This window comes from Balaenoptera acutorostrata, chromosome 5 (genome assembly GCF_949987535.1).
Source record: "Balaenoptera acutorostrata chromosome 5, mBalAcu1.1, whole genome shotgun sequence".
NCBI lineage: Eukaryota > Metazoa > Chordata > Mammalia > Artiodactyla > Balaenopteridae > Balaenoptera > Balaenoptera acutorostrata.
The window spans coordinates 72070090-72092304 of record NC_080068.1 but is presented as its reverse complement, the minus strand read 5'-3'; the positions used below and the strand labels follow the sequence as shown (position 1 = coordinate 72092304).

General features: G+C 39.1%; 2 protein-coding genes across 5 annotated transcripts in view; one reads left to right on the top strand and one right to left on the bottom strand.

The window, feature by feature from the left end:
• Window positions 1-22215, bottom strand: part of CORIN (corin, serine peptidase) — a 261407-nt gene that overhangs the window by 52002 nt on the left and 187190 nt on the right. For all 4 annotated transcript variants that reach the window (XM_007180752.3, XM_007180749.2, XM_007180751.2 and 1 more), the window contains 5 exons: window positions 20161-20306; window positions 19281-19388; window positions 11590-11703; window positions 9396-9506; window positions 8161-8290 (listed from right to left, as the gene is read on the bottom strand). In XM_007180752.3, the coding sequence (XP_007180814.2) occupies window positions 8161-8290; window positions 9396-9506; window positions 11590-11703; window positions 19281-19388; window positions 20161-20306 (609 nt within the window). The remainder of the gene's footprint in view (window positions 1-8160; window positions 8291-9395; window positions 9507-11589; window positions 11704-19280; window positions 19389-20160; window positions 20307-22215) is intronic.
• On the top strand, window positions 16724-17119 carry LOC114237734 (60S ribosomal protein L31-like). Its single transcript, XM_057547130.1, has one exon. It carries the CDS (start codon window positions 16724-16726, stop codon window positions 17117-17119), a length of 396 nt encoding a protein of 131 aa, XP_057403113.1.

Genomic DNA, 22215 nt, shown 5'->3' with positions numbered 1-22215 from the left:
AGTTTACAGCACTGGAATATCAGTAATAAGGTCAATGTGTCTAACATTTAGCAGACAAGTGGAGAGTGCTAGGAGATGGGGTCAGAGAGTGAGGCAGGGGCCAGATTATGCTTTATAGGCCAGAGTAAGAAATTGGACTTTGATTCCAAACTGTAAAAATAAAATGAAAGGACCAGTGGAGTTGGCACTTAGATGATATCATTACTATCAGTCCTGTCTTGGGGGTAAAAAGCAAGCCAAATTGCAGTAGGTTTCAAAGAAAACATGAAGAAGTTAAGTCATCACCAGGAGTCTCTGGTGTAGTTCCAAACGGGGGATGCTGCCATATAAGGACTTCTAACAGAAATAACACAGGTCCTTCTGGTTAATTTCTGATGGATTCTCAAGTTGTAAATCATGTTCTTACTTACCTAGGACCCATTCATATTCCTGCCAATGGCAATGCACTATGATGACTAGAGAATCTGATGTCCCCAAAGACTTTACAGAGATTGATTCTTCCTCATTCCAGGACCATCTTGCTCACAATTAGTCCTGATATTTTTGGTGGAAAGGTGTGTCTTGACAATTCTGGAGAACTCATGGAAACCATCTTTGATTTTATAAATCCTGATTTGAATCTATTTTTTAATTGTGAACATTTTTATCACAAAATGGAATGTAACAGAGTAAAAAAAATGTGCTTAATCCAGGATCTAGCATAGTTTTATTCCAGTTAATAATGGTGAATTTCCCTACACCACTGAGAAGTTTCCATTTACTTTCACAAATTATTCATTAACCCAACTGACACAGTTTGAGATTCAGTTTGCTAACAAATGATCCAAATTCTTGGCAGAGCTTGCTGGTGGTGATCATGTGGAAATGCTCTTAGGACAACTGGTAGACTCACCTTGCGCTTGCTTATGAAAAGCCTCATACCTAGTGGTCTCATGAAAGACCTTAAAAAATATTTCCTCTTCCTTTAGGATGTAGCACTTTTTCAGGAAAATTATTCTTCTTCCTTACCTCAGAACAGCATGTTCCAGAGAATTCTACACTCACACATTGGACTTTATGATTTTCTTCTCATCCAGGCACTCATTTAACTAGCAGCTTCTTGGGAATGTGTTAAGAAGTTAATTTCCCATGCCCAAAACCAAATGTCTGCCAGAGAAGCTATGAAGCTGCATGTGAAAGAAAATAACACTTCATGGATTTGCTTCAGCTGACATCTACTTAGAATATGACAAGCATGTACTTATTACTATATGACTTTTCAAAAAGTGAAAAACACTTAGATCATGGTCCTGCATGATGAATTTCCACCACCACCACCTCCTCACTGCTATCCACTTAAAAATCCTACAACAATAAGATCACAAGGTGATACTAAGATCTGCCACAAAACACCTATATAAAGCAATACTAAATGGGGTTTACGTTTAAGAAGCTGGTTGGCCACATCAGTCATAGCATTTTTACTGAAGAACTGGGTGCCAGAGGGGACCTACTCCTAGTACCCAAGAGATCTCTTGCACTTGCTTGGACTTACATCCTAGCTCTGTATTTTTCTGCGACTTAGCAAAGTTCCTTGGCCTCTCTAATCCTCAGTTTCCTCGTACATAAAATAGAAATAACAATACTACTTGTCTTATAGGATTACAATGTGGATAAACTGAGATAATACTTATCAAGTACTCAGAACAGCCTGGCACATAATTAAGGTTGGCCATTATTATTCTGTGTAACCTATTCTGGGAAATAAATGAAGAATCAAAAAATATATACAAATGATATACAGCATTGTAGAATAAAGAGGGATATCGTGTAGTACTGATTTTTTAAGTACCACAGGAAATTCAGGGGCAAAAGAGGTCAAGGAGATGAGAAAGTCTTCACAGAAGTCATGAGGCTTGAGTGAGGCGCTGAAGAATCTGGATAGGGAATGTAAAAACAATGCATCTATGGACAGAGAGGCAGACGCAGGAAGGAATGTGTCTACAGAGCACAGATAAAAGACCAGACAGTACAGAAAGAGAGGAGGAGCATGTACAAGGATATGAAGCTGAAGAAAGACAAGCTAGTTTACGGTGGGCCTGCCAGTTGGGAAACTTATTTGGTTAAAAAAAAAAAATGTCAAATGAAAAAAGACCTTTGACAGAAAATGATTTATTTCTGCCTTAGTCCATTCAGGCCTCTATAACAAATTACCATAGACTGGGTGGCTTATTAACAACAGGGATTTATTTCCCATAGTTCCAGAGGCTGGAAGTCCAAGGTCAAGGTAATAGCAGATTTGGTGTCTGGTGAAGGCCCATTTCCTCAGTCACAGACAGCCATCTTCTTGCTATGTCATCACATGATGAAAGGTGAGAGGAAACTCTGTGTGGTCTCTTGTATAAGTTACTAATCCCATTCTTGAGGGCTCCATTCTCATGTCCCAGTCACCTCTTAAAGGCCCCGCTGCTTAATACCTTCACACTGGGGGGTTAGGATTTCACATGTGAATTTGGGGGGGATATGAACACTCAGTCTATAGCAATCGAACATGATGTTTGTATTACAGCAGGTAGGGCTCTATTAGAAATTCAGTCATGGGATAGTGAGAGCTTTTAGGGAAACGGAGGGACCAAAGATCTCCTAACCCTATTTCCTTCACCAGTCACTGCTCATCCTTCTTTGCTTCTCTTTTTGTCAAAATTCCCCCAAATAGTTCTACACTTACTGTCTTTTCTCTCTTCCTACTATCACTTAGGCATTTGCCCCCTCACTCTACTGAAACTGCTCACGTCAATGACATGCATGTTGCTGAAACCAACAGTCATTTTCAGTCCTCATTTTACTTCTCAGCAGCATTTGATAGAACTGACCCTCACTTCTTCCTTTATATGCTTTCTTCAATTGTCTTTCAGGATACCACATACTCCTACTGCACTAGTTGTTCTTTTTCATCTCCTTTGGCTTGCTGCTTCTCTTCTCTGATCCCCTTAATGTTAGGGCTCAGTCCTTGATCTTCTTATCTTCTCTCTCTATATTCCCTCTCTTGGTCACCCAGATCAAAAAATGAACAATATCATATTTGAATACACTGAATGCAGACCATCAAAAATATGAACAAGAACAAGTGTTGGTGAGGAGATGGAGAAATTGGAACTCTCATGCATTGCTGGTAGAGTATAAAGTGGTGTGGCCTCTTTGGAAAACAGTTTGGTAGTCATTCAAAAAGGTAAACCTAGAGTTACCACTTGACCCAGTAATTCTAGTCTTAAGTATACACCCAAGAGAAATGAAAACATATGTTCACACAAAAACTTGTACATGAATGTTCATAGCAGCATTATTCATAAGAGCTAAAAAGTGGAAACAACCAAAATGGCCATCACATGATGAATGGATAATCAAAATGTGGCTCTATCTACACAATAGAATATTATTCGGCCATAAACAGGAATGGCGTACTGATACATAGTACAACATGGATGAACCTTAAAAGCATTTTACTAAGTGAAAGAAGTCAGACAAAAAAATATTTTGCATGATTCTATACGTGAAACGTGCACAATAGGCAAATCTATAGAGACAGAAAGTAAATTAGTATTTTTTAGGGGCTGAAGGGAAGGAGAAATGGAGAGTGACTGCTAATGAGCATGGGGTTTCTTATTTGAGTGATGAAAATGTTCTGGAATTAGACAGTGATGATGATTACAACTATTTTGTGATGATACTAAAAACAACTGAATTGTACACTTTTAAACAGTGAATTTTATGGTATCTGAATTATATCTTAATTTTTAAAAAAACAACTACAAGGTTTTGAACTTCCTTTCCATGGTTTACATGTACAGGACCAGCAACCTGGGCTAGACTGACTACTACAGAGGACTGAATCTGTCTCCGAGCATCATGGAAGTCAATCAATAAGGAAACCATCCTGGATTAAATAGTTCTTACATGATAAATGAAATGTGAAGTTAGAAACTTTGTCCTGGGAGTACATGTTTGGAAAAATTACAGTGTAAATCCTTATATCAGGGACTCTTAGGTAATATAATAGATACTGTCTTTGCGGTTTTGCCCAAGACACAGAAACATTCTTTGGAAGGATGTTTCTTCTGTTGACAAACTCTAAAAGATTAGGGCATAAAATAAAATTGCAACTAACTCTACAAAGGAATTTTTGCCAAAATAGTACAGCCTATTTCCAGATGATCTAACTTTTATAGAGATAAGCTTATGAGGCCAAGAGACGCAGAGAATCACATTCCCGTAGACCAACTTCCTCAAATACCAGATGTCTCAACTGAGCATTTGGCAAGTATTAGAGGGCAGTCTAAATTCTGATTTGTACTGTTGATTAAATAAATGTCCATATGTTTCTGATACTGGACACGCAGGTAGCAAAGTCAATATACTGTCATGAGAATTTAGGGGCTTGATTTATACCCTTGTCTAATCAAATACTCATCATACTTCCAGCTGGGGTGAACTCTAGAGATACCTGCAGATGGGGGTAAAATGTTTTCAGATTCAGAAGAGAACTCTGAATCCTCTCATTTGGACAAGCACTTAGTTGAGAGCCTAGCATTTCTGCTGTTAGACATGGAAAGCATGATTTAGGTCTGAAAAACTCTAAGTGCAGGTGTTTTTAATCAACTGCTTCTATCATGAAAGCATCTCCATAGAATCCCTGCAAAACACGTAATTTGGTGTAGATCTGCATTTTAAACAAACTAGCTCCAAAATATACCCCCTGAAGTAGCTGAGAGATCTATTTGGAGTTAAGGTATGTTCGTTTTGGATACAATACTACAATGCTTTTCTCTTAAATGTTTACTGAATGAACGAATGAATGAATGATTTAAAGAATTTATATTAGAGTATCAAGATATGTCTTCCCCGCCACGTGGGGAAGCTCTCTGAGGATGTTATTCACCTGTGCATCCTCCACACGGCACCTACTCCTGTACAAGACCCACAAGCTGATGCTCAAAAAACAAGGAGGAAGATACTGAATAGAACTAGTTGGGGTTGTTTTTTCAACTTCAAGTTTTGGATGCAGAGTATGTTTGACAGTATCAAGGCAGGCCCATGGAGTGGACACTCCACCCCAGAAGCTAAAAGAGGACAACTCATCCCTCTCCCCTCCCTCTGGCAGCTGGAGGGTAGGTCAATGTCTAGTCATGGCCAGAGACCCTCCTATTAGGGACTTTGAATGTGGAAGAAATGACTCAAAGGTGCAGGGTTACTTAGAGTTAATTTGAAGCACCAGCGGCAGAACTGTGAGTCGGCAGCACAGCAACTGGTCTCCAGGGACAGTGGTGACAGCAGCTTCCTAAGCATCCCATTGCCACAGCAGGAATTTGGCCTCATCTTGCCCATTTTCTGTGTTCCTGCCCCAGCCTGGTTCTCCAGATTTCTGTCAATTCATGAGCCACTCACATAAACTGAAGAGTAAACTTGCAGGCAATCCAAAACTACAAAAACACTAAGGTTACCTTTTGTACTCATTTACTTCGAAGGTGAATCACTTCTTACCCATTAACTTAGTCAAATAACAGTTATGGTTTTCCAACCATACTGCTCTCTCAAATTTTCCTAGCCCTCCTATGAAATAAAGTTATCTTTAAAAAATCTAAACGTCTATTCTAGATTTTAAATATCTAAGATATTGCAATGACATTTTCCCACTATGTTAAGGAAATGGAGCAAAGAGATTTTTTTAAAAATCCAATATGCACACAGTAGCCAAAGGTAGAGACAACTGAAATGGAGGAATTCATCAATGGATGAACAGATTTAAAAATACGGTGTATCCACACAATGGAATATTATTCAGCCATAAGCAGAAATAAAGTACTGATACATGGATGCATGAAAACATTATGCTTAGTGAACTAAGTCAGATAATGGTGATGGTTGCACAACATTATGAATATACTAAATGCCACTGAATTGTACACTTTAAAATGGTTAAAATGGTGAGTTTTATGTCATGCATTTTACCACAATAAAAAATTTAAGTCCAAAATTCAAAAAATTAGAAGAAATATAAAGTAGAATATTTTAAACATGATCCATTCCATTTGCAACAGAACAAGGTGGCTTGTCAAAAGAATTTTCTGGTTATAAAACCTTTGTAGTTCCGACACTCCCTCAGAACTCTCAGTGGAGTTATCTGTCATTACACAATCAAGTTTTCTTATTAATAAATAACCTTGTTGGGAATGTAAATTGATACAGCCACTATGGAGAACAGTATGGAGGTTCCTTAAAAAACTAAAAATAGAACTACCATATGACCCAGCAATCCCACTACTGGGCATATACCCTGAGAAAACCATAATTCAAAAAGAGTCATGTACCACAATGTTCATTGCAGCTCTATTTCCAATAGCCAGGACATGGAAGCAACCTAAGTGTCCATCAACAGATGAATGGATAAAGAAGATGTGGCACATATATACAATGGAATATTACTCAGCCATAAAAAGAAACGAAATGGAGTTATCTGTAGTGAGGTGGATGGACCTAGAGACTGTCATACAGAGTGAAGTAAGTCAGAAAGAGAAAAACAAATACCGTATACTAACATATATATATATGGAATCTTAAAAAAAAAAAAAAATTGGTTCTGATGAACCTAGGGGCAGGACAGGAATAAAGACACAGACGTAGAGAATGGACTTGAGGAGGGGGACATGGGGAGGGGGAAGGGTAAGCTAGGACAAAGTGAGAGAGTTGCATGGACACATATACACTACCAAATGTAAAATAGATAGCTAGTGGGAAGCAGCCGCATAGCACAGGGAGATCAGCTCGGTGCTTTGTGACCACCTAGAGGGGTGGGATAGGGAGGGTGGGAGGGAGACGCAAGAGGGAGGAGATATGGGGATACAGTATACATATAGCTGATTCACTTCGTTATACAGCAGAAACTAACACACCATTGTAAAGCAATTATAGTCAATAAAGATGTTAAAAAATATATAATAAATAAAAAAAGAGTGAGATGTAAAAAAAAAAAAAGAAAGAAATAACCTTGTATCTGGTGAGAGGAAAGCAAAGCTCCTTCAAAAAGCTTTTACTCTATCTCTGATCACAGTTATATCCCCTTTCATTTAAACACAATAAGGAAGTGGTGAAAATAAAGTACAATTTAATCGATCTTGGCAAATATAATTTTTCCACTGTGGCAAAGTTTAAAACTCTCTTATTATATCATCAGTTACTCAATTTTCCAAAGATGTGGGACTTTACGTGGGAAAAATGGGCTGAAGAGGCTGGTATTTACGTAATTCTTCGAACTGGGATAACAAAAATGTGCTGCCAGTTGCTAACCCATAATTGGATGGCTCATTACTGTAAAATTATTTCAGGTTTGCTCAGTGGAATCCTGGGAAGTGACATTTACTCAACTTTTTATTCTAGAATTTTATAAATCCTTTATCTTTTATTTCCATCATTTCTATATTTCCCCCAAATCTCACATCCATCATTGGTAAAAGAAAAAAATATATGTGTGTGTTTATATGTATAAACACACACACACACTCACATATATATTCTAAGACCTTTCAATTATTGTTTTCCAACCCCAATAGAACTAGAAAAGAAAACCCTGCACCAACAATCCAACTTTAAAAGTATTGATTTCAGTGTGTTTGTATCAAAGCCAGAGTGAGTGGCTTTTCATTCTAAGAAGCAAAAATGGTGAACTCTTTCCTAATTTACATTTCCTACATTACACAGGGTAAATTGAAATACCAGCAACTTCGAGTTCTGTTTCTCAACTTATTAAAAAGATTTGTGTTCCTTAAAAAGGAATTTTCAATAACCTCTTGGGGGGGGATAATCGCAAGATTTTCCCATCCAGTTTTCTCAGAGGAAACCACCTTAATGCTTTTATAAGTAATAAAAGCATTTCATTTCAGAAGTCCTTAAAATACGATGACTTCATTTACTTTTAGAGGCTTTATCAAAGTAGGTTTTCAGAAACCCGCACTCTTGAGAGCAGGTGCCTGTAATCAAATACAGTCCTCTCACCTGATCCATTTCCCGTGCTTTGGAGGGCTAGGTTTGAGAGCACGAACTCACTCTGCATTCATAAGGAAGATATTATTGCCAAGTTCCGTGAAGCCCTCTGAGAAATTCATCAGGGCTACAAACTACTGACCTTACCCTAAACCCATCTGCTTGCAGGCCAGCTGACTCAACGTCTCCTGCCAGCCATCCGCACACACGTGGTGTTCCACGGCAGATCTGTGAGCGGTCAGGAATGACGAGGAGTTCACATTTGCAGAGAGGGTCACTGAGGGGAAAAAAGGGGGGGGGGAAACCCTAATTTAAAACATTTCTTCTCATGACACCAAATGATAACATGCTTTTGCTTTACTTGCAGACATTCATTTTTATTTCTTTTAGCTAAGAACCATTTGGTGAGTTCTTACCCTGCGTCAATCACTGATTGCCGTGTGGCGGGGGATGGAAAAATGAATTAGATGTGTTCTCTGCCCTCCAAGAACTAGAGGCTCTGGTGAAAGAGACAGGCAGTTCTTAACTTTTCATTATGAGTTACGAGACGGCCACAGGCAGGTCTCATTCCCATGAGTTTACCCAAGGACTTGCATAATTAGAAGGAGCTAGTTGTAACTTCATTCAAATCGTTTCCTTTCAAGAAAGCCTGTGAGAATGCAAGTGTGTGAGAGGGATGTTAATTTTGGATTAATGTGGCATATGCACTAATTCCTCTTTTATCAAAGAGCATCCTCTGTACTTCATACACCATAGATTGTTTGTGGAAACACTGCACAATTAATGACAATATACATCATAACTGTAATTTGGCCAGATGATGCAGAGGACTGAAATAAGAGCCAAGGGAATGGAAAGAGGGATGAGTGTGGGACAATAGAATGAATCAAACTCAAGATTATAAACTGCAACACTGGGATACTGGTGAGAGATGCCTTTAAGTCCTGTCCATGTAAGGGAGTAGACAGAAGTCTCATCTGGATCTGGAGCGAGAGTGCAGGGAAGATGGAAGAGCCACCTCAGTATCCTTTTCCAGGAGGTGTCAATGATACAAGAATGACTGACTATTGATCATTTATTATGGGTGATGATAAAGAGTCTTTTAAAAATTATATTCAAATGATAAGTTATAGCGTCAAAACAATTTGAACCCCAATATTTTTACATATAAGATAGACATTTCAAGTAAAGAAGTAACTTGTGGGGAAGTGTTCTGTGAGTTGGAAATATCACGTACAAATCACCACTGGCAGCTTTTATAATAGTAAAGCAGAATAGATGAGCTTAGTTAGTAAGATCTGTGAAGCCAGTTAGGATTCGTTTAGCTTAAAGGGCTGCCAGGCATCAGAGCACAGAGCAGATGGCAGAAACAAGCGGCTCACCACAGTCCCATTCGTCGGAACTGTCTACACAGTCGGCTTCGCCGTCACACCACCGGTCACGTGACACACACTCGTGGTTTGCACATTCTAGCTCATCATCTTGGCAAAACGCTGGCAAGGGAACAAGAAGGGAGGAGACAAACATTTTAGGAATGAATGGGATTATCACTAACAGGTACATCACGGTGTGCCAGCAGGAGCATCTAAGGAAGACAAGAGGTGGTCACACCAAGGCCTCCAAACAGGTGTCAAGACCGAAGAGCAGAACTGGTAAAATCTCAGTTCTGAGAGGTCCATCCGTACAAACAGCAAGCATTTAAACAGAGCTACTGTCTCCAAGTGATGAGATTCTCTAGTTCTAACTACAGGACTGAAGAAGTGGTACCCAGAGCAGCAGAAGTACCAAAGATTAGAACATAGGGCTAAAAGCTGAAGTGGCAGGAGCAGAGCACTGGCCATGAGCGGACTGAAGTCACCCTAGGATGAAAACCAGCTCTGTCCACATTTATGGGTAATTTTATTTTTTTTAATCTCTAGTATTAACTGACTCTCAGAGTCACCCACTAATTCTCTCTTGGGTTTTTAAAAACTATGGCAAAACTCCTTGATTGCCTACCTAGCATCTATTACTTTTCTTCCTCCCTTTTCAAAAATGTATTTAATTTTTATTGGGGTATAGTTGCTTTACAATATTGTGTTAGTTTCTGCTGTACAACGGAGTGAATCAGCTATATGTATACCTATATCCCCTTCCTCTCGGACCTCCCTCCCACGCCCACCCCTATCCAGGTCACCACAGAGCACCAAGCTGATCTCCCTGTGCTCTACAGCGGGTTCCCGCTAGCTATTTATTTTACACATGGTAGTGTGTCTATGTCAATCCCAACCTCCCAAGTCATCCCACCCCCCTTCCCCACCCCCCGCGTCCTCCTTTTTTATGGCAACATGAATTTATTCAGGCCCGCACACCAGCCCCTGCTCCACGGCAAGATCCTGATTCGTTTAAGCAAGACATGTCATTTTTCTGACTACAGTTTTATTTCTCTGAGTACAGTTATTAGTCCAGGAGTAAAGATGGGATCCGAGATCAGGGTCTTGGCCTATGGTTTTGTAGGTTGTGCTTTCCAGGGTAGTTCCTGCCCAAACCCTGCTGTCCAGGCCACGTGTCCTACCCTGAAGGAAACAGCATATTTTCTAATTGGTTCTCCCTAAAGATGCTTCTTTTTGCAATTCAGCTGTTTAGGTGGTGTTTTTTGGAATCCACACAAAGATAGCTGACTGCTAGCTGGGACCCAGCTCAAAGCTGGCCAGTCTGAGTGAAGCCCTAAGTGATGTTCCAGAGATGAGGGTGAGGTTCTCTCTCCTTCCTAGTGGCTATGACCTGGGAAGCACGGCACCCCAGGTGCTCTTGGCAGGCATCTTTGGACCCTGGTAGGAGCCAGCCAGAGGTCAAGCAAACGCAAAGAATCCCAGAAGAGGTGCTGAACTCCTGCATCTGGCCCTACACTTGATTTTTTATATGATAATATAAGGCATATGCAATACATAGCATAAAAAAAGAATAAAATGTCTTCACTGTTTAAGTCTGTTTGAGTTGGGCTTTCTGTTACTAGTAGGTAATGCATCTTAGGAGATTTTTTTTCTGATTCTAAAACTACCATTCATTCAGAATATGTAGAAAAGATAGAAAAGCACAAAAACGTAATAATTCCACCATTCAGGGATTACAGTCGTAAACTTTTTATTACGCCCTTCTGATCCTTTTCTATATGTGGTTATATGTACTTTCAAAACTCAGCACAATAGTACACATAATTCTTTATGCTTTGTTTTATTCATCTAATGATATGTAATGAACCCACAAGAAATTATCCTTCTAATTTGATTTTTAATGTTTGCATATTATTTCATTTTACGGTTGTATTTTATGTTCCCCCTATTTTTGGATATTTGGGGTGGTTTAATTTTTTCCATGTTATAAATCATGCTAGACTAATATCCTTATGCATATATTTTACACATGTTTGATTGTATTCTTGGCATATATTTTTACAAGTGGAGTTTTAATCAAAAGGTCTGAAAATACAAAAAGCTTTTGATACATATTTCCAAATTTCTCACTTACATTCAAAATGAGAGGTAATTAGTGTTTAAAATAAAACGTCACATTCACAAATTCACAACAAGCACTTACAGCAATTTTTTTCATCCATGTTATCAGGGCAGTCTGGGAACCCATCACAGATGACTGTGTGCTTCAAACATTGTTTGTTAGATGGACATTCCCAAAGATCTCTCTCTTTACATCCTGGAGACAGAAGGAAAGGTTATTTGCAATAGATGTGAAGGTGAAAATAACAATGGCTTTGATCAAGCAATGTAAAAAAATTACAATATAAAGGTATGATTTCTTTTTTCTTAACGAGTTTTGACTCCTGTATACCGTGGAAAATGTAATTTTGAAAGCAGAAATGCTTGGTAATCTTCAAACTGCTTTATAAATAGTACAGCTCTCCCAGGAGAAGATCAAAAGTGACATATGGGAAATCGGAAAAAAAAAAAAAAAAAGCAACTGTACTTTAACGTTCATCTTTAGCTGTTCCTTTTGCTTTCTAAGCCAATTTGCAACACATAAGACTCATCTATAAAATGATGAGTTAACGTTTTTAAGCAAATATTCCAAAACCTAGCGATCTAAATGCATATTATCTTAAAATGTAATTTCAATCAACAAATGGCGAGGCCATCTGTGTGTTTAGCAAAAGAGGCTCCTCCTATATGCCAAATATCTGCAAAACTAGCTCAAGAGCCATTACTTCAGTAACGTAGCCAGAAATCTCAGGTTAGAAACTTTATCAGTTAACATGAGAAAAGAACATAATTTGCCTAAGGCCAGGCTATAAGCTTGAACTGTAATTTGCCTATAAAATAACAAGCTCTTACAATGAACTTAATAAATGTCATTTGATTCACAGGCAGTGCATTTATACGTCCGCTAAAACATGCCAAGGGTCTGATGTGTTCTTGTCACTCCAGTTGGATCCATGACCCTCACCAGGCTGTGAGGGGCGAGAAGGAAGAGACCACATGTATTCATCTTTGAGCATCCTGAACTCCCTTGCCTGCAACCCCAGCTAGCCCTCAGCAGGACCTCGATACACATGAATTTTAAATGGAACTTCATTTCATGTAAGGAACGAAAAGTCTCTCATTCCCAGGAAAAGGTAATTTAGTGTAAGGTGAATGAAATGCCAAGCAGTGATGAAATAAGGGGTTTCTTTAGAGATGCTATTTCTCATCTGATCTGGTACAAATCATTCAGAGAAATGTCATAGATGATTGACTCAGGTTTCTTGGAGTCCCTTATGAGAAAATCATCTGCTTTACAAAAAATTCTCATTGAAAAGTTATCAAAATAAGTCTCCAGAAGAGAAATTTTTACTATGGGATAAAATTAGATTTAAAGTGTTTCACCATTCAAAAATATAGGACAGCAGTAGAGTATGTGACTGCAAAACTGTAGGAAATAAATAGCGAGAGTCCTTCACTAGCTGACCATCTAGAATGGTTTTAGGCACAGGGACATCCATTCTAGGAATTCATGGGAATATAATCTGGAGTTTTCAGCTAACCAAGAATACAGACATCATCTGGAATGTTCTGGCAAGGACACTCATCACAAACCACATCACTTGCTAGTAGATGATGAGAGAAAACAGCATGAGTCTTTCTGACTGTTCACAAGGTACCATTCCTAAGAGTACAGAGAAGAACATGGACACTTGGAATGAAATGATAAAAGATCACAAAAGTCGATCTACTGGGACATAAGACCTGTATGCTCACAGACGGTAATAATAAGAGATAACATTTATTATCCACTACAAATCCACCTTCTAGATATTAGCTTTAATTCTTACAATAATACCACAATGTCAGAATTACAATCACCATTTTCTAAGTGAAGAAACTGAGATTTAGAGAAAATAAATAGATTGCTCCAAATCCAGCCTTATAGAGAAAGATCCAGTAGGGAAGCAGGTGCAAGCCTTTAGTTGCTGTCCTCAGTATGCATTAGGGGTAAGAGCAAGGGAAACAAAGCTTAGAGTCAGACATCTGGATTTGAACCTTAGCTCCAATCTCATTAGCTGTATGACCTTGGATAAGTTACTTAATTTCTCTGAACCTCAGTTTCCATATCTCTAAAATAGTAATAATAACACCTGCTACAAAGGGTTGCTATAAAGACAAAATGAGTATTCTATAGGCAGTAATTTCCCTTCTGTATCTTCTCTTTTCTAATAAAAGTTTGCACGGCCTAATGCCTCCTTTGTGGAGTTATGATGAACATAAATGAAGTAGGATGAAAAGGTCAAGACATGAGTCACATGGAAGATACCATTATGATTTTGTGAAAAAAATCATTCTCTCTTTAAAGTGACATTTTTGGTGTAATTATGCTTTAAATGTATGCTTTAAAAGGAAAAGGGTATGACCCCATTAAAAATTAAAACTAGGTATGGATAGGATGGGATATTTAATGCAGCTGTAGGTTATGAAACCAAATAATTGTTGATGTCAGAATAACTGCCACCTCCCCCCGTACAGACATAATGGCTACGCCCACTCACAGAGGCCACAGTGTATTGCTAAAGTGACCAATTCATCCCAGTTTGCCTGGGACTTCGCAGGTTTGAGCACTAAACGTCCCTGCTTCCAAGAAACCCCCCTCAGTACTGGGCAAAGCGGAATGGTTCGTCAACCCTAAGTGCGCTAAGCATTCTGAGGGGTTCTTTACTTTCTCTCTCAGTTTCACAAAATCTCTGCGAAGCAGGCTTCCCTGCCAGAGGCAGATCCCACCTGAATTGGGGCACCTTTTTTCTCTATCAAAACAGTTGTCATTATAGGTGAAGAAGGCAAAGCACCTTAAAGCAGATGCTTCTTGAACTCTGAGAAGCTTTCAGTGATGCCAGTACAGAGTAAGTGGGTCCACTCATCAGGGCTGCTAGCCTGAGCTACATCGAATGAAGTGCTGTCAGGGTAGGGATGCTCGTCTTTGGCCAGCAGCTGCCCCAGTGGCTGTGGATGTGACCTCAGAGCAAATCAAGGGAGCTGAGCAGTGACTTCAGGCTTGGCAGGTGTGACGGCCCCTCCAGAGCCTGTGACCCTGGGCCATGGAGCCCAGATCTCAAAGAACAGCCGCAGCTCCTGTGGTAGCAGCCAGAACAAAGGAGCTGCCTCCCTCCCCGAACTCCGGGCCTAACCGGCAAGGGCAGCAACACCAGCACAAGTCACAGAGCTCCCATCTTTGACCAGAAAGCCCCAGTGGACCTCCCAATTCCTTAGTCACACCCCTTTTCCGGTGCCACCTTCATGTCATCCTCTTCAAGACGTGCTGTCTCAGTACCCTGTGGAGAGGCAGGATGAAGACTTTGAAAGGGCTTTAAATTGCGGGGTGGGAGCAACCCTCAGTGACCGTAATCCTGGAGATGGGGACATCCACCACCAAAACAAGCAGTATCTCAAGGACGAGGCTCCACCCGGATGCCCACGTTCACTATGTAAATCAGGGACTCTGCCCAGCCTGTGCTTTGGACGTGACATGCCAAGCCTGCCCTCCTCTGCCACAAAGAAGACCTTGGTCTGTCAGAGATAATACCAAGCTAGACAGGACTCCTTCCCTCAAGGGAGATCCCTGAGGTGACCTGTGAGGGGACTTGCCTCCTGGATTTCCTAGCACTGTGGCATGTGGGCTCTTGGTTATTGCCCTCTGAGGACTGAGTAAGGCATGTTACAAGCATTCCAAGCTGTGCGGGATAAAGTGCGCTTCTCTAAATGTTACAGGTGAGAAAATTGAGGCCCAGAGAAGTTAAGTGACTGGCCAAAAGTCACACAGCCTCTAAGTGCTGAGTCTGGATTTAAATCCAAGTCTAGGTCTACAGATAGCACTCTACCATTCCAGGCTGCCTGCCCAAGACACCAAATGACATAGCGAAGAGTTAACCAAGTAGCAAAATATCTAAAGGGAAGGAGAATGTCTCTTCCTTAGCATGAAGAATTAAATGTGATCAGAGATCAATCCTAAGACTCCTTCTGAAAGTACATTTGTGGGTATGCGACATGAGATGAACACAATGACCCTCACTCTGTCTTCTAGTCACAGAGCAGGAAATCAGTCTCTTCCACAAGCAAAGGGACGAAGAGACATGAAGGCATGGAGATTGGCTCTCTGGAGTATTTGGAAAAAAAAACACACAGTAAAGTCCTTCTCTGTGAGAAATACACAAATACTATTAAGGAGTCCACACAGTTAGGGAAAAAAAGTCTTCAGGAAAACTTTTTAAATCAAGCTGTAAAACCTATAAATATCAGAGCCAGAGGCTTTAAACACAGCCTAAAGGGATTTTGACTCCAAGAAGAGGTTCAGGTTATAAAGAAAGATTTTATTGCATTTTATCTATCACCCAAGAGGAGATTGAAGATAGATGATGAAATGGCTTTTAATTATTTGAAGATAAACAGAAAGGTCCTTAACGACACTCGCATTTGTATTGTTGTCTATCTTTCTCTGTATGTTGTATACCCTTTTATGCAGAAGAGTGATCAATTAGTAATTGTGATGTTATATTCATGTAATGAAGGGTTTTATTTCTCCAGTAGATATAAAAAAACTGTTTGAGCTATATTCTCACTTAACTGACCCATTGAGAAGACTCGCTGCTCCCATCACAGCCCAGGTACCACCTTGTTCCTGCTGGTATAGCTCATCCAACTGTGGACAGAGGCCTAGCAAAAGCTAACTTCAGTCTCACAAACTCAGATCTATAGCATGAAGGCAAAGCTGAGAAATATAATCTCATTGTTATTTTCTTTAGCTCGCCTTTCCTTTATGCCCTTCTTGTTCATTTCTCTGCCCAGATCTGCACCTTTTTCTCCATTGCTTACATATCAATGCTTGGTAAATGTTAGACTGAAAATAAGCTTCTTTCATCCAGTTGCTAGATCTACAGCCAGCTTCATCTACATAGTAGATGTTCAATTAATGACAAACTATCACTTTAAGACAAGGAAGTGCTTCTGTACCGACGCAGTACTGACTCTGTAAATCACTCCTATCTTTTAGACTTCTCTCCCATGAAGCAATTCTGGAATGATATGTTCATATTTACATAATTCTTCCAAACACTTGCTGAAAGCATTTCTAATAATGACAACACTTCCGACTGTTGTTTACATTAACAATTATACAATCAGTACAACTTCAACAACAAAAATTTACCACAAGAGCAGGAGACACTTCAGAACAACATTACTCCCGGCCCAGCAGGATGGCTCCCGCAAAGAAGGGAAGCGAGAAGAAGAAGGGCTGGTCCGCCATCAATGAGGTGGTGACCAGAGAAAACACTGTCAACATTCACAAGTGCATCCATGCAGTGGGTTTCAAGAAGCGCACCCCTAGGGCACTCAAAGAAATCCGGATATTTGCCACGAAGGAGATGAGAATTCCAGATGTATGCATTGACACCAGGCTCAACAAATCTGTCTGGGCCAATGGAATAAGGAATGTCCCATACCATATCCATGTGCGGTTGCCCAGAAAATGTAATGAAGATGAAGATTCAACAAACAAGCTCTATACGTTGGTTACCTTTCTACCTCTCGCCACTTTCAAAAATCTGCAGATAGTTAATGTGGATGAGAACCAACTGCTGATTGCCCAATAAAGTTACAGAACCGCCAAAACAAACAAACAAATAAACACTACTTACTGCTAAATGTTTAATGCATGTATTTTAAAAGTGTATTTACAAATGGTGTGCTTTGACCTCCATGTTTTCCTGCTGCAGAAGTGTCAGAGAAACAGTGTAAATTTCCAACACATCAATTATTTTATAATTAAATTAAAGAAGTACTGTTTTGAGGGGAAAACTCAATAATGTTGTTAAAGTTCTGGAGGAGCTGCAGATGCGTGAAAGTGAATAGTTAATAGTCACATTATTCAGTAAAGCCCAAGCATTTAAGTGCATTCCACTCCACAATGGACGGAATAAATCAGAAAGACAGGAAGCTTGGAGTGAAACCCAGCTTTGCTGGAGCTGGTGTTTGCATTACCAGATGGTATGCCTATCCACGCCCATGGAAACAGAGGCACAAACTGAGCAAGTAGGCAAAATGGGAATCCGAGGATTTCCCAGTGGTCCTCCATTGGGCCTGCGTGACTTCTTCATTTGATTTTAACTGCTGTGTTCTCCCAGAGCATGGGACATGCCCATTCAAACGCGTGCATGCGGCCCAGTTGCTTTGGAAAACTTAATGAGAGTTCTCTCATAGATTAATACTGTTGGGGTAATTAATGTTCCAAATGTATTAATTTATTACTGACTTTTAACTTTCCTTAACCAGAACTCTCAATAACATCGTCAGTCTTTTGAGTGTTTTATAGAAATTAGACAATTTATTCGATAGTTCTCCTGAGCCTTTAATTGTGAGATTAAAGTACTGACAAAAACTCATTACTTAACTAGAAACCTGACATTTTAGGATCATTTGTACCCTATAGTGCTTTAAATTTCTTCTTTGCAGAATATACTCTAGAACTCAGACCATTTAATCTTCATAAGACTCTTTTTGAGACTAAGCTTTTACATTTCTCAAATATTTATTCCCCTACTGCAAATTTTGGTCTAGCCACCCAAGGAAGTATCATGTAACCTCTTTGGACAATCTAAGATAATCTATTTTAATTTGCATCTCAGAATACCAAAACCCATCAAAGCCACAGTGTAGTGAAAAAATCCAATAGATTCTTAATAAATCATTTATATAAGGGATATTCAATGAGTTTTGATTTATTTCTTTACATACAGACCACAAACAAAGCAAACAACAGCAGCTTCTCAAAACACGGTATGTTCCTCCCTAACAAAATTACCATCATTCTGACAGTTCTAATTTTCTAGAAGATGCACTTATCCTTATTTATATAGTAGCTGATAGGATTTCAGTTGATTGCTTGTGACATTTTGTCTGGACCAGAAGGGCAATGTCTACTACGGAAAACTCATTTTGGGAAGCAAGGCAATAGTTCATCCCTCAAAGGCCAAAAGAATAAAATGATTTCAAAAGATGCATTGCCTCATGTGCTTTCAATGGCAAAAAGTTCAAGTTTTTTAAGCAGAACAAGCTAAATAATCATAACCAAACTATTCTTTGCGTAGCCCTTCAATCATTCTGCTTTACTCTAAAATATTGCTTAGTAAAGAGCACTGTCTGTTTTCTATTCCCTGACACATTTTGAGGTTACAAGTACAAAGGTTTGCAGGGAAATAAAATGGGAATTAGCTCCACTTAAATTGCCCTTTCCATTGGTGATTTTGGAGTTCAAAGGCAGAAATGTCAGGAAGAGTTTTATCCTTTGCTGACAGAGACAAAAATCAGAGAGGGCATGAAGATAAACCCCAATTAAATTTGAATGTTAGAGCCTGCACTCTGTCTTTGTGTATCTAGATGCCTATTTAAGAATATGGGAATTATAGGCAAGGACACTATTATTCTGACCTTAAAACAGATGACAACTGCTTTAGAATCTCTCAATAAAAATAATCTCTTACATTTGTGAAGAGCTTCTTCTTTTACTAAGAGTTTGCACATATGTCATCAAGATTATAAACAGAAGTGTAATTTAGGGAAAATCAATGGAATTAACAGGAAAAACACTTATAATTCGTGTTTTGCCATTTGATAATTTAAGAAGTAAATGCCTTAGCGTTCAACCCTAGTTACTACTTACAACTATCAGTAAACAACTGACATGTTTTAACACAATCCCTTATCCTAACCGGTTATCAGTGTACATTCAAGAAAAGTGCCATCTCACATACATACCACAGTTTTCTTCATCACTATCATCATCACAGTCAGCCTGGCCATCACATCTTCTGGAAGCCAGAACACACCGTCCTGAGCTGCACTTGAAGTGACTAGGTGAGCATTCTGTTAAAAGCAGTGGGCCACATTACTGTCAACAGACAGAAAACCCAGAACCATCAGCTAATTTATCCATTTACATGTGGGATGTTGTGGAGAAGTTATCACTGAACATAAGGATGGTCCTTCACAAAGCTGAAATAGCCGAAGTTTACTTGGCTTTCTTCTGTCTGCCTATCAGCCTCTTTTTCCTTCATCCTCGGCACCACCTCTTCAGATCAGCTGTTTTGTGTCTTTATGCTTTCCAGCAGTTAACTCTCTTTCCGAATGGACAACCTAACAATCGCTGGAGCCTGCAATGTCCTATGAAGTCAATGCTTCAAACTACCCAGCTGGCTTTCCTTTAATGTATCATATTGTTTCCCATCCTAATCTTTCCACCTAGTGGGCAGGTCCTTGATTCCATTTCTCTACTTGATTATCCTACATTGCCAAGGTCTCTGAATGCTTTGCACTTGAAGGAACCAAGGCTTCACCATTACCTACAGGGCCCCTATTATAAAAGCAGCATCCATATATAATGGACTCTGTGAGTTAAGTGTGTTTAAAATAAATACCTAGAATATTAAAGTCATCTCTGCAAGTTATTTTTTAAATGAAGACAATGTCTAACAGATGGGTATCAAATTCTTCAATGTAATCAAGTTTATAGATTCACCACCTATGCAGCCTTTCTACTGGTAACTAAATACAAACAATAACAACAGATTAACTTCTAAAAGTAGCTGATATATTCATCCATGTTAGACACCCCATTGTAATTAATTTAAAAATTAACCTTCCACATCGTCATCAGGCATTAGACAGGTTTGACTGTCTGAATTTTCCTCCGGAAATTGATTGCAGTCTGTGTCTTCTGGCCACTGTAGGCCCACAATCCCAAGAACAGACTCACAGCGTTCTTTGGAATGCTCACACAGAGCTCTAAAAGAGTGAGAAAGACAAAATATTACAAGCAGAAACAGCTACACCTGATGTTACGCCTCTGTGTAGGGTTTTAATTCTGTATGGCTATGGGCTGGCGTGTACACGTGGTCACCAGTGTGTGTGCGTACCAACGTATATATATGAATGCACATATACATAATAGATATTTGGGAAACCAAATTGAGTAATATCGCTACAAGGGGGATACATTCCAGAAACATACTTTCACCAAAAGAAACTCCATTGCAGAAATGGAAATAGAGATGTTTCCAGAACACGGATTCCCTCCTCCAGTTTGCCTTTCTCATTTTCTCTTCTGTCTTTCAGGCAGACACACTCCAGTGCTTTTTGTTTTAAGCAGGGAAGCCCCCAAAATCACTTGGAGAGTCTGCCACCAAAGGTCATGGAATCTGTACAACACCCTCGGCCTCAGCCCCCTGTGGTACCCTGTGATGTGAGCCATTTCCTGTGCCAGCCGGGCTTGCCTAAGGCATTAGTACTTCAGCTTACACCAAACCCATCTGTGTCGAGCTCAAGTTGGTAAAAATGAAGTTTGTTGGTCTTTGTTAAAGAAAAGACATACTAAGCATTGCACTAGGTGCTTTTATGTGTTATTATCTCATTTGTACCAGAATATTTTAAAATTGAGGTATCAGCATGTCTCAAAGAAGATGGCTTTACTTCCTATGGGGAAAGAAAAAAACAGTTTGCCTCAATATATTACCAAGAAATTAGTTACGATTTTTTTTTTTTAAGTAGACATAATGAAAGTAAGTTCCTAGGCAAATTTTTTATTTCCCTTTAAATACATTCTCATTTCTTAAAAGTTTCAAACTTTAAACCACTAATTTCAACAGGTAAGGAATGGTTAGCAATTGAATGGAGACGTTTCAGAAAAGGCTCTGTCTAGATTTAAGTCTGTCTAGATTTAAGTCTTTTTAGATTTAAGTCTGTCTAGATTTAAGTTAAGATAGAGCATAACTTGATGCTGGTTTAGCCTAGGGATTTGGGGCAAAGACAAAGCCATGGCATTCCCATATTAGGTTTGCAAAAATGGGAAGCTCAACAGTGTTTAATAACTCTCTGTTGGACTGAATGGTTTTGCTGCAGATTAATATAAAAATGTATATAACTCAACTGCTGCTGATATTTTAAATTAACCAAACGATACCTAATTTAGATGGAAGTCAGGTAGTGCCTGACTCTACCACTTTTTTTCCCTATAAAATGGAAATACAACATGTGGCACTACAGCTCCACAGCACACCTGTACTTATCATAATCTGTGCGGTGCTCAGCCGTAGAGACAGCAGTCCTAAAAGGTTATTTTGAGGATGAAAACTACCCTAAAGTATTCAGCACATTGTAAGGGCTCAAGAATGTTAGATTTTTTTCCAACTCATAGCTTAAAAACTGAATTTTAAGATCAATAACCAAGCTTGGCAAAAGGAATTATGTGTTACCCCATGAGCATATCAGTATATTATTCTTGTCATAATCCAAAAATTTTTCTTACAAATATCAGAATGTAAAACTCACTTTGATAGCCACTGAAAATGAAAGATGTACGTGTATGTGTAAACCTAAGAAACAAAACTAAAGTGTCTAGAAGTTCAACACTTTATTCAAAATGTTTATTCTAAACATGTATTCAAAAATGCTTATTGAATAGTATTTCAGGATCAGTCTTATCTTAGGCATCTTAATATGTAACCTAAGTCCTAAAATTATCAATCATATGTGGATACAAATTTGTTCCAGAGAACACTGCAATAGGGAAATTCTTATACACATATGAAAAGAAAGTCAAATACAAGAATTTGTTAAGTACTATTGAAAGTAATTATTCACTATCATCGACCTTGCTTAGGAAAAGTAGAATAAGATTTATAAATAACATGTTAAC